General features: G+C 35.7%; 1 protein-coding gene across 2 annotated transcripts in view; it reads left to right on the top strand.

Moving 5' to 3' along the window:
* Positions 1–2,059: 2,059 nt before the first annotated feature.
* Positions 2,060–15,507, top strand: part of Rad21l1 (RAD21 cohesin complex component like 1) — a 34,036-nt gene continuing 20,588 nt past the window's right edge. For both annotated transcript variants that reach the window (XM_052183876.1, XM_052183875.1), the window contains exons 1-9: positions 2,060–2,203; positions 2,559–2,688; positions 4,145–4,238; positions 6,144–6,250; positions 9,079–9,249; positions 11,065–11,157; positions 12,005–12,121; positions 13,994–14,220; positions 14,644–14,740. In XM_052183876.1, the coding sequence (XP_052039836.1) occupies positions 2,060–2,203; positions 2,559–2,688; positions 4,145–4,238; positions 6,144–6,250; positions 9,079–9,249; positions 11,065–11,157; positions 12,005–12,121; positions 13,994–14,220; positions 14,644–14,740 (1,180 nt within the window). The remainder of the gene's footprint in view (positions 2,204–2,558; positions 2,689–4,144; positions 4,239–6,143; positions 6,251–9,078; positions 9,250–11,064; positions 11,158–12,004; positions 12,122–13,993; positions 14,221–14,643; positions 14,741–15,507) is intronic.

Genomic DNA, 15,507 nt, shown 5'->3' with positions numbered 1-15,507 from the left:
CCACCTCTCCTCCAAACAGCCCTCCTCACTCACTTCGCAGCCCCGGCCGGCCCTACACGCCCCCGCCCCTTCGCGTGCTAGTTCCCTCTCACAGCCCACCGCCCGCAGCCGCTGGCAGCTCCGGGAGACTCCCGTCGGGGGTCCTCACTCTCAGACTCCACACTGAAAGCAAGGTGCGAGGCCAGGCAGCTGGGAGCGGTAGGCAGACTGGGGACCCTTGCGCCGTGCCCGCCGGGCGACTCAGGATTCTCTCAGCTCCTGGCGTCAAGCCCCTGAGGCCCACCTGAGCAGCCGACCTGGTTCTGCGGGTCCGTGGCCCGGGTTTCCCACAGTGCGTGACGTCTGTGGGAGCATGGGGCTGCCAGCCGCATTCCCAGCATCCCTGGCTGCGGCTTGGCCCTCAGCCTTTCCAGCCCTGACGCTCCCCTCAACCTCATGCTCTCTTCTCAGGGCCCCCCCCCTCCCCTCAGGCCCTTCCCCTCACCTCAGACTCCAGGCCATCAGGCTCCGCAAGGTCCCCAGGCACCCGCCCGCTCACAGCTCCTTTCCCGGGATGGGCTTCCAGGAATCAGCCCGGTCCCCTGCTCCACCGTCCTCGTATCAGGCTTGGCCTTCTCTTTCAGGAAGTAATCCGTGAAAAACTAACCTGCGCCCTCCCCCTCGCCCTCGGGGTCTTGGAGGGCTGGGCTGGGGGCGCTCGGAAGTGGGGGGCGGTGAGCGGTGAATGCATGCTCAGTAAGCCAGGGGCTGGCTCCAGAATGTAAAATCCCAGCGTTTAGCTTTTACAATTTTATTTATTATTTTAATCTAGTACCAAAATATATTTTTTAACTGTCTCACACTTGGGGACATTTTTCTTAACTTAGGTTTGAAGTTAATTCCAAGGCACCAAAAGGCAGTAGAGCCATTGCAGGGCACAAGCCATAACCAACAGCAAAGTGTTTCCCTAGGGGCTGTGCTTTGGTAGATCGCGTAACCTTTAGTTTGATTCTTGCAATGGAAACGGTCATTGATCCAAGTTGACCTAAGTGTTTAATTCTGTGGCTGACTTTCTGTTTGTCTCCATTTTGGCCCAGTGTTCCCTTTTACCAAAACATTCAGCAGGAAAAAAAATGCCAGTTCTGTGGTGGCAGTTTCACATGACATATGAAAGTAGTAATTTGTACTCCAAAGTCAAAGTGATATGACATCTCTCTTCATTTTTTTTTTTTACTTCGAAATAGAGCTTTATTTTGTCAAGTACAGGTTGTAGAAATATCCATTTATTTCCTGTCTTTTATGTTAAGCAGAAATTCCAAGAGCCTTACTTCAAAATACTGAAAATCAACAGTGGTTTCTTTTCTGACTTCTGATTATTTTTCTGTAGTTTCTTTTCTTTTTTAATTTTATAGCCCTTTGGAATTCTGCCATTTTAACTTCAACCTTAATAAATTAATAACCAGGCATGGGGTACATGTGTGTTAATTCTAGCACTTGGAAGCAGAAGCAGGAAGTTCAGGGGATCCAGACCACTTTTATCTATAATAATAATAATAATAATAATAATAATAATAAACAACAATATTTAGCATCCTAAAGAGAAAAATGTGGTTGCACACCTGGATATAAATTAATGATCCGACATCAAATTCTTAATTCTTAGGAAACAGATGACCTTAGTTTTGTCCACTTTTTTCTATTGTTCTTTCCTGTTTCTATCTCCTTTTTTCCATTGAAGTCTTTATGTACTTATTTTACTATATTAATAAGAAGATAAATTATAGTCTTTAAATAGAAAATGTGACATCAGTTGATCTCATTGAATACATTTAAAGAGAGTGTGGTTCAAAAGTTTCTAGACAGAATTTTGTCCTGAGTTTTAATAACATTCTAAATAGTGGTTTTTTAATGAGAAAAGTAATAACATTGTGTTAGAAGATAATTTGAGTATCATTCTGTAGAATTAGTGGTACATTTTTATTGCAGTAAAAGAATACCAAAAAGGTTTTCTTATCAAATTTAAGACATTTGTTTTGTGTTCTCTCTAGTTCCTTAACTACAGCTAAGGAATACAGGCGACATGTTCTACACTCAAGTGCTTATGAGTAAACGCGGACCATTGGCCAAAATATGGCTTGCAGCTCACTGGGAGAAGAAACTCACAAAGGCCCATGTGTTTGAGTGTAACCTAGAAATAACCATTCAAAAAATTATTTCACCTAAGGTATGTTACTGATTAAAACAATAAATGTACTAACCATGGCTGATGTGGAAGAATTAAAATATGTTTCCAAACAGTTTTGCTTCTCAAAACTTTTTATTCCCCCCAAAATTAATTGTCTGCACAAAGGCACTCTAATATAGATTTAAGTGAAGGTTTGCTGAAGCTTTTGTGGCTTTGCTAAATATGCAAAAATAAAAGTAAATTATTTTATATGGTGAGTTTAAAAGTGGTTTACTTTAGTAAGAATATAACAATTGCTTTTCGAAGAGAAATTATGATGTTTCTTAGTTTTCAAAGAACAGGATATACAAGCCTTATCTATTATTTTTCTGATGTTTTATAAAATCACTCAAAGGTGAAAATTGCACTCCGAACTTCAGGACACCTTCTTTTGGGAGTTGTTCGAATCTACAACAGGAAGGCAAAATACCTTTTGGCAGATTGCAGTGAAGCCTTTCTTAAGATGAAGATGACATTTCGCCCAGGTATACATACAATGTTATTTTGTGCCACTATTGATTCCTTTGGGAAATTTCGTGTTGGGTGGTGTCTTTTAGTTGTGAGCATACTGAAATTTCAGGTGAATATAATGAATATAATCTTCATTTCGACTGGATCTTAAGATTTCATAAAGATAATTATATTCTTTTCCTCATTCTTTCCCTGTGTTTGTAGGAAATGGTTATGCTTCCAAACTTGTTATGCTTTCTGTATTAATATAAAAATATACTTAAAATCATCACAATTGCATAAGAAACTGATACACTTATTTTTAATGGGTCGTTTAGTTCACCACACCTTTTTTTTTTTTACTTTATGAGAACAAAATTACTGACAAAATGTAAATATAGAATTCTTGAGAGTCTTAAATTGCATAGTAATTATGAAGTATTATCAAAATTCTTAGACATTCTACAGTGCTAGAAGTTTATATGTGTTATAAATACAGTGCCTAAAATTTAAAATTTATACATGTATCATTTTCTATTTTTATAATACTATTTTAAATAAAGGTCTTTCCTCCATCGCTAGTCTTCAAGCTCCCGAAAGGAAGCATCTTTCCTGTATGCATTTTTCTAATGTACCTGTCTGTGTTAGAGCCTCTCATAGACTATCCATCCATCAACATTTGCGGACTCCAACTGATAATTCTTTTTTAATCTTTCTCATTTAAAATAGTTTTAGAGTCTTTAGGTAGATTTCTATGCATCCTGTGTTTTACATGCTCACTTACTATTTATGTATATCACAATATTTGTTGACGCTCATGCTTTATGCTTGACATGATGCTAGGCTTTGGAATACAAAGACAAGCAAGATGAATATTTCTTTTTCAGTCAGGTGAGAAAATCAGATAATGAAAATATTTTTTAAAACTTACTACAATAATTACAGATTTTGGTCATGCTGTGATGAAAGGCATTAAAGGATCGCTGAACCCATAAGTGATCATGCTATAAAGGAAGCAAGATCTACAATAGAAAATAAAAGAGTTCATTTTACAGGATAGTTGGAGAAAAACCTTTGTGAGGGGATAGAAGTTAAACTCGCACTTGAAAAATGAGAAGTACTCACATACGTAAGTAGTCCCTGAGGGAATGGCACTATAGGCAAATGAATCTACAAGTGCAGATGTCTTGAGGTAAAAAAGAAATGCTTGCCCTTCTCAGGGGACAAAAAGGCTGTATGTGGAGTCTGTTGATTGAGGAGAGTCTCTTTAGATGGCATAAGTACAGGGATACCTTACTCATGCTTAAATCTTTGAGCACGAGAATTATCTGATCTCTTTACTTCTGGTGACTGTTACTATGGATACTTCATTAAAAAAATAGGCTGCTGAGGGGCAGGATGAAGCTCGTGAGAGATGATAAAGATTTAATTGGAAGTTTAATGTTTTATAAGGGACCACTGCTTATTATATTTATTTTTCATTGTTTTCAGGACTGGTTGACCTCCCAAAAGAGAATTTTGAAGCAGCTTACAACACTATCACATTACCAGAAGAATTTCATGATTTTGACATCTACAATATAAAGTGAGTTATTTTGCTTTCTTGATGTTTTTATTGTTTTCATATTCAGATTTGATGAAGGCAACTTTAGCTAGAAAACAACTGAACAAGTACAAATGACAAAGGCCTAAATTGCAGTGTGGAATTCTAAAGTACAAAACCCAAAATGTCTCATTGATTAAATATTGTTTGTAGTATTGATATATGTCTGTTCATCTAATAAATATTTGTTAAATAAATGCCTTTCCTTTAGTAGGCATATACAGTTCTAGGCAGTGAGGAGATACCAATGAATAAAACAGTTCCTGGCCTAATGGATCTTATATTTTAGTTGGTATAGACTGATAATAACAAGTAAACATGCACTATGAAGATAAATGAATATTAAGACAAATAATGAAATCAATGTAAATAATAGGATTGTCAGGAAAGGATTTTCTGATGAAGTAAGAGCACAAGCCTGGAGATGCTAAGGGAACAAACCTATGCAATAACATAGAAGAATGTTCTAATGGAAATAACCAGTGAAGTAAAAGGTCTCTGCGAGAATGGCCAAGAACCAAGTGGAAAGGCAATAGCACAGAGGCCATTGGACATGTTCAGGAGCAGCAAGAATGCAAATGAAATGAAGTGGAATGAAAGAAAGGCTGAGTAGTAAAGAAATGAGGTCAGAGAAGGAGCAAGAGATGCAGGTGGCATATGGTTTGCGAGTTTTTATCTTGCTGGGAGAGAATGCACAAGAGTTTTCAATAGAGAACAGCGGAGTGGCCAGCTCTCACTTGGTCTCAACATGCTCCCTCTGGTTGTGTCACTATATAGGGAAAAGAAAGGAAAAGAAAACTTGCGAGGTTATTGTAGTAATCCACATGAGGTAGTATTGGACCAGTTTTCAAACTTCACTTTATTAATACAGTAGCAGTCAAATGAATGGGTATGTACAGAAAGCGGAGTAAATATGTTAGTGAAATAAAAGTAACCCTAAAGAAGTAAAGAATGACTATTTAATTTGAGGCATAAAATGAAGCTACCCCTTATAGAAACCAGGATAGCTAAAGGATGAAGGTTGTGGAAGGAGAGAGAAGGAAGTAACTTATGTTTTTGGACAACAGAATTTGGATTTGAATTCATGTGTATGTTTCTGTAATTTCACATGTTGAAACCTAATCCCCTGGTGATGGTACAAATGGTGGGAACGTTTGAACATGATGAGATTGTGAAAGCTGAGAGCCCTCCTTAATGGGATCCGTGGCATTATAAAAGTGGCCAAGGAAACTTTCTGATAGTTCCACTATCTGAGGATACAGCAGGAAAGTGTTGTCTATGGGGAATCGGTACATACTAGATACTAAATCTGTGATGCCTTGATCTTGGCCTCCCGAACTCCAGACCCATGTGCAATGAATTTCTGTTTATAAATTACTCAGTTCTTGTCAGAGCATTGACAAAGGAAGGTTAAAGTTAAGATGCCATAAGTCCAGAGTCTTTGCTTGCTGGTTCATAGAAGGCAGTCATTCTACATCCTCACCTGGTGTAAAATCAAGATGGTAGTGTAGGGCCGTACAAATTCTGTTCTTGAAAACAGAGCCCTCATGACCTGGTTGCTTCTTAGAGGCCTCATCTCTTAATAGCATCACCCTCGGAAATAGCTTTCATTATCTGGAGCTGGAGGGAACTCAAATATTTGAGCCATAGCAATAGTAACCGTCTATTCAAATGTACACATAAGATAGGTACTGGAAAGTACTGTGGAAAACACTTTATTAACCAGAACATTACTTGTTTATATGTGTGGGTCTTAAAGCTCATGCTCAGAAAAATACTATTGACAAAATAAACATCCTTGTATTATAATTTGTTTTTAAGTTTTGTCAGGTTTGTAAACCCATGTTCTTTTCTGCTCATATATTTCCTAAATATGTTTCTCTATAGTGATATTGATATTTCAGAGCCCCTTGCTCAGAACCAAAGTAGACCAGAGGAAATCACACTCAGAGAAGAATGTAGCAATGATCTGCTTTTCCAGGCTGAGAGTTTTGGTGAGAATATTTGAGAAACTAAAATTATAAGATGTCATCAATTATATTTGCATTTTGTATAAAAACCAGGGGTAGTAGAGATATCTATAGAATAGATGTTTTCATGTATAAAAAGTCTTCATTCTTTTGTCTGTTCTAAATGCTAATGCCCTGTCTTATGGTGAATTTATTTTATCATTGTGCAACCATTTTTTTTATGAATTTCTATTTCTTAAATTTCTTATATATCAAGTGATCTAACAGACAGGAACAGTACTAAATTTAAAGATATAAATTCTGGGACTGATGTGATGGCAAATACCTATAATCCCCGCTAGTTCTTTATAGTGAGAGCCTATCTCCCTTAAAAAAGAAAAGCAGTTTCTGCTCTCAAAGGAGATATCCAAATTAACAGTTGGTAGTGTGTGTGTGTGTGTGTGTGTGTGTGTGTGTGTGTGTGTATTGCATAAAATTTCTTCAAATATATTTTCTTCTGTGTGTGTGGTTATAACAGATTTAAGTCAGCAGCTTGAGAGTGAGGAAGGAGAATGCTACCACCCTCACTGATTTACAGTTTTATTATGAAACATGAAATGATTTTTGAAATGTTAAACTATGTTTGGGTAATATGGGCTTTGGTTGGATTTTTTTAAATTTGTGGGGTGGGTTGTTTGTTTTAGGACAGGATTTCTCTGTGTAACAGCCCTAGCTGTTCTAGAACTCATGTAGTAGACCAGGTTGGCCTCAAACTCACAGAGATCTGCCTGCCTCTGCCTCCTGAGTGCTGGCATGCCTGACTAGGCATATGTATTTTTAAATGGGGTGATATGGTATAATCCAACTATTACTTCTGGCTTTTGTCTCATGTCATATTTACATACTTTCTGTATTGCTCTACAAAGTTCATGAGAATGTTGCATTTATCTTTGAAATCCTTTCAGTGTTCAAAGCAATGACTGTAGGAGAAGGATTACCTAAACTTGTCTTGGGACAGGGTGTGGAGTGTGCGAGTGATGCTTGAGCTACATCCCTGACCTCTGTTCCCTCTCCTCACTCCCTTCTATAGTGCTTGCTATCTGTCATGCTGCTTAATCTGTGGCGAAGGACTCCTTTTATAAATGTTAATTTCCATCTGTGCTGTATTTTATTTTTGTATAAACTGGGTCAATTATTAGATTTGAAAATGAATCATTAGAAAAATTAAAAATCAGAAACAAAAATTCAAGTTTATATTTTTATTAGTCAATATATACAAATTTGTTTATATATATATAACTATTCTGCTCAGTTACTATAAAAAATTTGTTTTGCTATTTATTCTTGGTAAGCCTGAAGCATATGTCTTACCATCTAACCAAAACAACTTAATTGTTCACAGTGCTCTATCTTGCATAACTCAAAAAAATGGATGAACATGGTAGTCTATCAGCAGTTCTAGGTTTGAATCTGGACTGTTTCTATCCGTTTGTGTGTATACTAAGTAGATGACTTAGCTGAGCCTCATGACCCTGTCTGTAAAGTTGTGTTCCTGATAGCAGTATCTGAGGTTATTTTCTCTATTCTTGCCTTTTGTTCTCTCCACTAGTATGTAATTTTTCCCTTCAAACCTTAAGAAATGTTTAATATTGATATTTTCTGTCCTAGATTACAATTTAAAATTGAAGGTTTAGATTATTTCATCTCTGTAATATCTGGATGGATGGATGGATGGATGGATAGATAGATAGATAGATAGATAGATAGATAGATAGATAGATAGATATTCAGTCTCACTACTTAACCCAGCCTTACCTGTTACTCAGATTTGAGTATTTCCTGAGTACTGAAATTGTAAGTGTGCAGCACCCTCAGACTCTTGAAATGTTCAATACTCAGAAATTAGTGTCTGTTTATAAGTGTTATTCTCAGACTAAGGCTGGTTTTCATTTTAGAAGAGTTGCACCTGAATGATCTAAACATGTTCTTACTTCTTTTTCAAACTGTCATTTAGCCCATTCAGGAAATATTTAATCCAGAGTGATGTATGTCTACAGACAAATATTCAATATGGGTGGTACTTCATTTTTTTTTACAGTATAATAATTAACGTAGGTTATTAGAAGGGAGAGAAGACCAACATCTGAAGTCAAGTGTTCAAAATCATGGACATAATGATTTAAAATCCAAAGGTTAAAAAGAACATGCCAGAGATAACTCTGGGTCCTCTGTAGCTATCAGTATAACCTAATGACAAATTAGGTCTGGCTTCAAGCCTTTCAGTGATGTTTTCTTATTTGTGCAATGAGAATTATGTCTTCTGTTGCATAATATAATTAACTAAGTGCTAAGTTAATGTTAGCTGACTGCTTGTGTTCTTTTTAGTATTTCATTTTCAACTTCTAGTATATTCTATACATATTTACTGAATGAATATTATAAGCCCATTCTTTAATATTTTAGCATACCTTTCTTTTTGAGGTAGGGTTTCTCTTTGTACCCGTAGATAGATTTCCTAAATTCTTGTTAGGCATAAACTGTTCAAGCAGTTGTCTACATGAAATGGTATGAAATAATACTTGATTAAACAGAATGTGATGAACAAAATATATAGAGAATAAATTTACTCCCACATAACTATAAACTCTATTGAATGCTCTGACATTTTACCTATTGTATTGGGCGAATATGAAACTTGAAATCTAGTCTATTTTGATTAACTGGGTGTCCTCTATAAGATAATGCAATAATTTTAAAGCTTTTATTTTCCTCATAGAATAGGATGAATTATGCTAGATGGTATCTGTTTCCACTAACTCTAAAGGTATGTGTTTCTATAATTAGCTTGGCACTGATGGTATTCATTTATGTAGGGGATGAACCTGAACTCCTCAGAAGACATAGCTTCTTTGATGACAACATATTAATGAACTCCAGTGGTCTTGTAGTTGAACATAGTTCTGGAAGCCTCACTGAGGAAAAATCTTTGTTCTTTGACAATGGAGATGGATTTGGAGATGAAGGAGCTGCAGGAGAAATGATTGGTATGCTTTCTGCCCATAAAAATTAAATATTATTTTAATCAAATCGCCATAAAGTATCTGTTGTTAAATCAAATTGAAATTTTAGTTACATGTCTGTGCTTGTAGGCCAACTAATTTTTCACGTATGTTTTCAAAGTCTATAATATTTTTAGGCTAGGCCTAAATTAATAGTTATATGTTAAAACACATTCCTATAGAAGCTATTAACTCCTGCCTATTTTTCCTTACATTTTGGAATAGAGAAGTGAGATTAGTATACTCTTCACAAAATATACTAGATTATATGCTGGTAACATTTTCTTTAATACAAATTGTGGAATAGATATTCTTCTTGTATTCCTGTATTCTTATTGTAGCATTTTATATGTAAAATACAATATTAGTATAAAATATTATATTTGGAGAGACACTGAGAAAACAAAAGTATAAATTTTAAATATTATTAATTATATGAAGTACATTTACAAATTTTTTTCCAGTTTGTATTAAAAGTCTAGCTAACAGTCAGGCATGGTAGCTCATACCTGCAATGTTAGCATTTGGGAATATGAGGCAGAATAATCATGAATTTAAGGCCAGCCTTGACTATATAAGAAGTTCTAGGTCAGTTACTACATAACGAAATTCTGTCTCAAAAAAAAAAAAAAAGAGAGAGAGAGAGAGAGAAAAATGAGCAGGGAGAGAAGAGAAGAGGGGTCAGAGAAAGAAAGAAGTGTGGTTATCCCTTGTGTAAGCCACAGCTTCTTAAACTTTTTCATACACAACCCCCTTTTGCCTAAGAAATTCCTAGGTGGTCCTGGGTATATAAGTATATAAAATGTGTATACAAAGGGTTGGAGAGAGAGCTCAGTGGTTAAGAGCACTGATTGCTCTTCCAGAGGTCCTGGGTTCAGTTCCCAGCACCCACAGTAAGGCTCACAACCATCTGTAACTCTGGATCCAGTAAATCCAAAGCTGCCTTCTATTTCTGTGGGCACTACATACATTTGGTGCAAATATATATACAAGCAAACACCCATACACATAAAAATTTAAAATATATTAAAACAACTTTAAATGTCTATACAAACCAATGTTAACTGAAAATAAAGAAATGTATTCTAAAATAATTATTTGGTGTACTATGTCATTTTACCACTTGTTAAAATAAATATACATGAAATTGAGATGATTCTTATTTACTTCCATTAAGAAAAATCTCCGCTAAACTTTTGATACTGTAGAATGTAGAGCATTTTCAGTGTTCTTCAGAGTTGATCAATATTTCAATTTTAGAATTTGTAATGCTGAGATTGCAATACTGGTTTGCATAAGTAGTCATACAAGATGATATGAGTATGTTTAGTTATAATCTAAGAATGTGCTAATTTACAAGGAGATATGATAGGAAAGTATTAAATGTATTTACTATAATCAAGTCATGTTCCTGTTAGAACAGAAAATGTTGTATACATAGTAAAAACAATGACATTCATAACATACAGTAATCTTGAATCTTTGCCAAGGTATTTCAGACAGTGTTTGTGGCATTGTATGACACATGATAGCACACACAGTGCAAAGTGCATATTGTGTGTTCCGACCCAAGGCCTTGGTAAAGTGGTGCAATGAAGCATGAGTGAGCGCTGCCAGAAATACATTTAATTGGTTTTCCTTGTTGTCAGAAATTTCACATCATGCTAACCACCCTCATTCAGTTATATGACCCCATATGGAATAAAAACAAAGAGTTTAAGAAGCTGGAGTAAAGTGTCTTATGTACATTAGTGGTAGTGCATGTTTAGTGAATAAAAATATTTGTTTATGCTTTTAAAGACAATCTCTTGCAAGATGAGAATACCTTTTTAGAAGACACATGCTTGAACAAAGAAGTTTCTCTGCCTCCTGAGCTTCCCAGCAGTATAATGGGTATGTTGAAGTCTTTTTAATAGCAAATGTACAGATGCTGATGATGTTCAAATCAAGTCTCAGAACTTAAGTTTCTGCAGTACTGTATTGGAGAATATTGTCCTTCAAATGCTTTAACGCAGAGGAAGTTAGAGTCTGAAAAGGTAGTTAACCAGGACTGGCTTTTACAGATCACATTGATTCTTCCTAAGTAGTTTGCTTTCAAATCCTAAAAAGTAATGTATGCTATATGGAAAGAGAAATAATCACATTGTAGAGCTTGACCATTGACAAATAATTTGAGAGATTATAAATTTTCAAATAAGAATATTTTTCTCTACTTGAAATTCTTATCAAAGTATCTCAGATAGGTTGAGGTCTTTAAGATAGTACTTTTCCCCTAAGTATTTAAAGTCTAGTTAACCTTATTTTTGTTTTTCTCAATGTTTGTTGTTACTAGCACAATAATCAAAATTAAAAATATAAAAATTATTGGACAATCAAAATTAGCTATGGTTGGTTCTATGTAAGTCCATTGATGGTTCAAGTGAACATAAATATTTGGTTATCATAGAATATTTGTATTGGTAAATTTTTTGTTTTCATTTTTGCTGTGATTGTAACCAAGCCTGAGATATTTCATATGCAAAAAAGGGTAATGTTATTGACATTCAAATGTTGTAGGTCCCAGACCATTTATTACTGAATCTCTTTGCCTCTGTTAAAATTCATGATTCTAAGAATTTATATATTACCCCAGCTAGCAATATGTCCTCAATTATTCTTTACTTTATTTCTCATATTCTCTTCTAATATGTAGCATAGTCACATGTTTTTGTTTTTTTTTCTTTTATGGTGCTTTTATTAGTAGAACCAGGTAATTCAGATGACCAATATATATCTGATGATGAAAAAATAAATGAAATAACATTAGTATCAAATGAAGAAGAAGAAGGATTTACTCTTGACCCAATTGATGGTTTAGGTAAGAGGTTTCATGTTTTTATTTTTATCTTCGGTGCCTTGATATCATGATTGCTTGAGATGTGCTGGTGTGGGCTGGCCCAGCATCCAGTTTCCCAAATAATACAGCAAAAGTGGGTATGGAGTCAGTAATCAGGACCAAAATCTGCATATTTCTGGAATTTTAACTCTTTCTTGCTATTCCAGGGCCAAAAGCTACTGGCTTCTGGCAATTTAACTCCTGCTTAAATAGCAGCAAGGGATTAAGGAAAAAACATAGTTACTTGGTCTCTTTGCTTTTTGGCTCAAAGCCCCCCCTTCACCAGGCAAGAGGCTCAGGTATACACTTGAGTGTTGGTGTGTGCTTGTGTTCTCTCCCCCTACCTCTCTCTCTTGCTCCCTCTCCCTCTCTCTCTTTCTCAGGCCAGACCACCTGTTTCATCAGTTTTACAAGTGTACATGCATACTTATATACATACACACATACATGAATACATATGTATATAGAGACAGACATATATACATATATACATTTGGTGGATGGAGCAGAGAGCCCCAACAGCCACTTTTGTTTCTTTTCTTTTTATACCTTCTTAAACAAAAGTTCTTTATAAAATTACCTCATACATAAAATGTTAAACAAAAGAGGAATTACAGAAGGATGTCAATAGTTAATTCAAAGCAGTATTTCATTCTATAAGCTCATAAGATCAAAGCAACAGTTTCACTTTTGCTTTCTTTATCATAGTGCACACCTGTGGATTCATCTTTGGACTTGACCTACAATCAGTGTTTTTCCTTAATCACAAATTTGTCCCAAACCCATTTCTCTTCTTAATGTAATTTATGAAGGCTCATTGTATTCCTCATTATTATGCAGCCTTTACTTTCTATTCTATAAGGGGGCACATTCTATTCTTGATCCTAACTTTATTATGTTTTTCTGACAAAACAACTAAAACCATCTCCTTACATTTTCTTCCTAAAACTATTTTAATTAAATTTGGAATTCTATAAAGTCATTAATTCATCTAAATATCATTAATTCATAAAAGTTCCTCTTCATGTTGATCTGCAAAAAATTTGACCAATAGGATGGGCTGATGTGTAGGCATCATTAGGCTGGTAATAGTGGCAGGGAAGGCATATCAGCAGCGAGAAGGGATGAAGTCTCTAGGGCTGTGCCTCTCCAGATTGCACTCATCACAGTCATATAAAATGGTGGGCCATCTCCAAAAATCTCACTTGCTTGCCATAGTCTTTCCTAGATGGCTTCTGTCAATATGTAAACAATCCATACAACATTATAGAAGGCTGCATGGTAGTAGCACTGGGCATTAAATAGGAGAAGAATATAAAAGAAATCTTAGATAATTCTTCCATCACATGTATTCCTATTCAAATCATAGTTCCAGTTTGGGAAGGTGGAAACTTTAAGACTGAGTTCAATTCAAAATGTTTTCAGCTTTACTCAGTGAAAGCTTGACTTCTGCATGGTAGGGGGTTAGCTACCTACTTTGAATTCATATATGAATTTTGGTGAAATACACTAGAAAGACACACACTAATATTTTGAAACGTCCTTTTACACATTTAAGAATGAAAAGAAAGTTCCTTATTCTTTAGCTGCACTTTCCCTCTTCGCTGTGTTTCTCTAGTTGCCCATTTAATAAGTGAACAGAGTCCTTCCTCCTCATACAATACCTTGAACATGTATCAGCTCTTGACTGCTCTAGTTTTGCAAAAACTTTACAAAGCATATTTTCAAAGAGCATAAGTCTTCATTTTCTTCCCACTGCAACCCTGCAGGTTGTCTGTGACTTTTAAGATATTTATTAGCCAAGAATATCATTTTACAAAACATTCTAAGTCCATTTATGCCTGTTTCTCTCAGATATTGTTGATAGGAGGAAGAGAAAAAAGAGGAGATTGCTTGTCGATCCGGTCAAGGAGATAAGCAGCAAGACTATGCATAAGCAGCTCACCTCCTTCATGGACACGCTGATGGTTCTGGACCTCGCGCCCCCCACACAAAGGCTGATGATGTGGAAGAAGAGGGGAGGAGTGGATACGCTTCTGTCAACCGCTACCCAGGATTTGATTAATGATGAATTGAAAATGGTAATTGCTTCCATCTTTTGCATGAATATGATGTTTGTTTATAAATAAATTTTCTTCATTTACAACATAATTGGACATGCAGGGGAAAAAACCTTTATTTTAAACTTAATTTGTTAAAAAAAAAAAAAGTATGGGAATGGCTTTTACTTTTATTTTTCTTTTCTTATTTCCAGAGACAGAGTCTCACTGTGTAGCTCTAGCTATCCTGGAGCTCACTATGTAGACTAGGCTGGCCTCAAATCTACAGAGATGTGCCTGACTCTGCCTCTGCCTCCTGAGTACTGGTATTAGAGGCATGTGCCACTATGCCCAGCTTGAAAAACAAATGTATACGAATAGCTTTTACTTCTTTAGCATATGGGCTTGTGCTGTATTGAATTGCTTTACTAATATAAAACTGAGAGTGTAAATGTGTTGTTACAGTTGTTTACAAAATGCTTCCTGTCCTTTGACTATAAACTTGCAAAATTGACACAGAAAGAGTCAATAAGGAAAGAAGTGGGAAACCAGCACATTCTAGGTGAGACTTTCTAGTTCTGTTAATGTCAAGGGGAAGGTTGCACAAACAAAAATTGAATTGTATGTTTCAGAATGAAAACTGTGTTCAAATCTATATTTTCAGATATCTCTATCTATAGAAGAATATCTTAAGTTAAAATATCACCTTAGTATAGCAGTTTTCTGCTGTTCACATTAATTTCTGCCTCAAGACTTTACTGAAATGGTGAAATATAGACCAATCCTGATGTCACAGACCTGAAATCCTACCTACTAGGGTAGACGGATTGCAACTTCAAGGCCGGCCTGAATTACAGAGCAAGTCCAGAGCCTGCCTGGCTGTGTTTCAGACTAAAATACACTAAAAGGGGCTTGTGGTATAGCTTAGTATAGAGTACTTGCCTAGAATGTGTGAGATCCTAGGTTTAATCCCCAGTATCCTCTCCACATATATACAGAAGATGAATTACAGCATTTTTCACTCGCTTAGCACAGTATTCATAATACTTTAAAAATAAAGTCTGTGTCTATCAGAATGTTTCATTTTAAAATAACCTAAAATATATAGTGATAAGGTCAGTGCTTAAATAATACAACTACTCATGAAACAGATATCACTGTCCACCTAAAATAAATTTCACAAAATGTTAATAATCACTCATTGTGGTTTTAGTTATAAAGTAATAAAACTTATGTGATGAATAAGCTTCCTCTTCCCAGTGACCGTTTCTGAAGACATTAAAATGTACAGAATTAGTACACCATGATGAGCTTACACAATTCCTGTTG

This window comes from Apodemus sylvaticus, chromosome 5 (genome assembly GCF_947179515.1).
Source record: "Apodemus sylvaticus chromosome 5, mApoSyl1.1, whole genome shotgun sequence".
Classification (NCBI taxonomy): Eukaryota; Metazoa; Chordata; class Mammalia; order Rodentia; family Muridae; genus Apodemus; species Apodemus sylvaticus.
The sequence above is the reverse complement of the archived record's forward strand: the minus strand, read 5'-3'. Positions and strand labels throughout refer to the sequence as shown.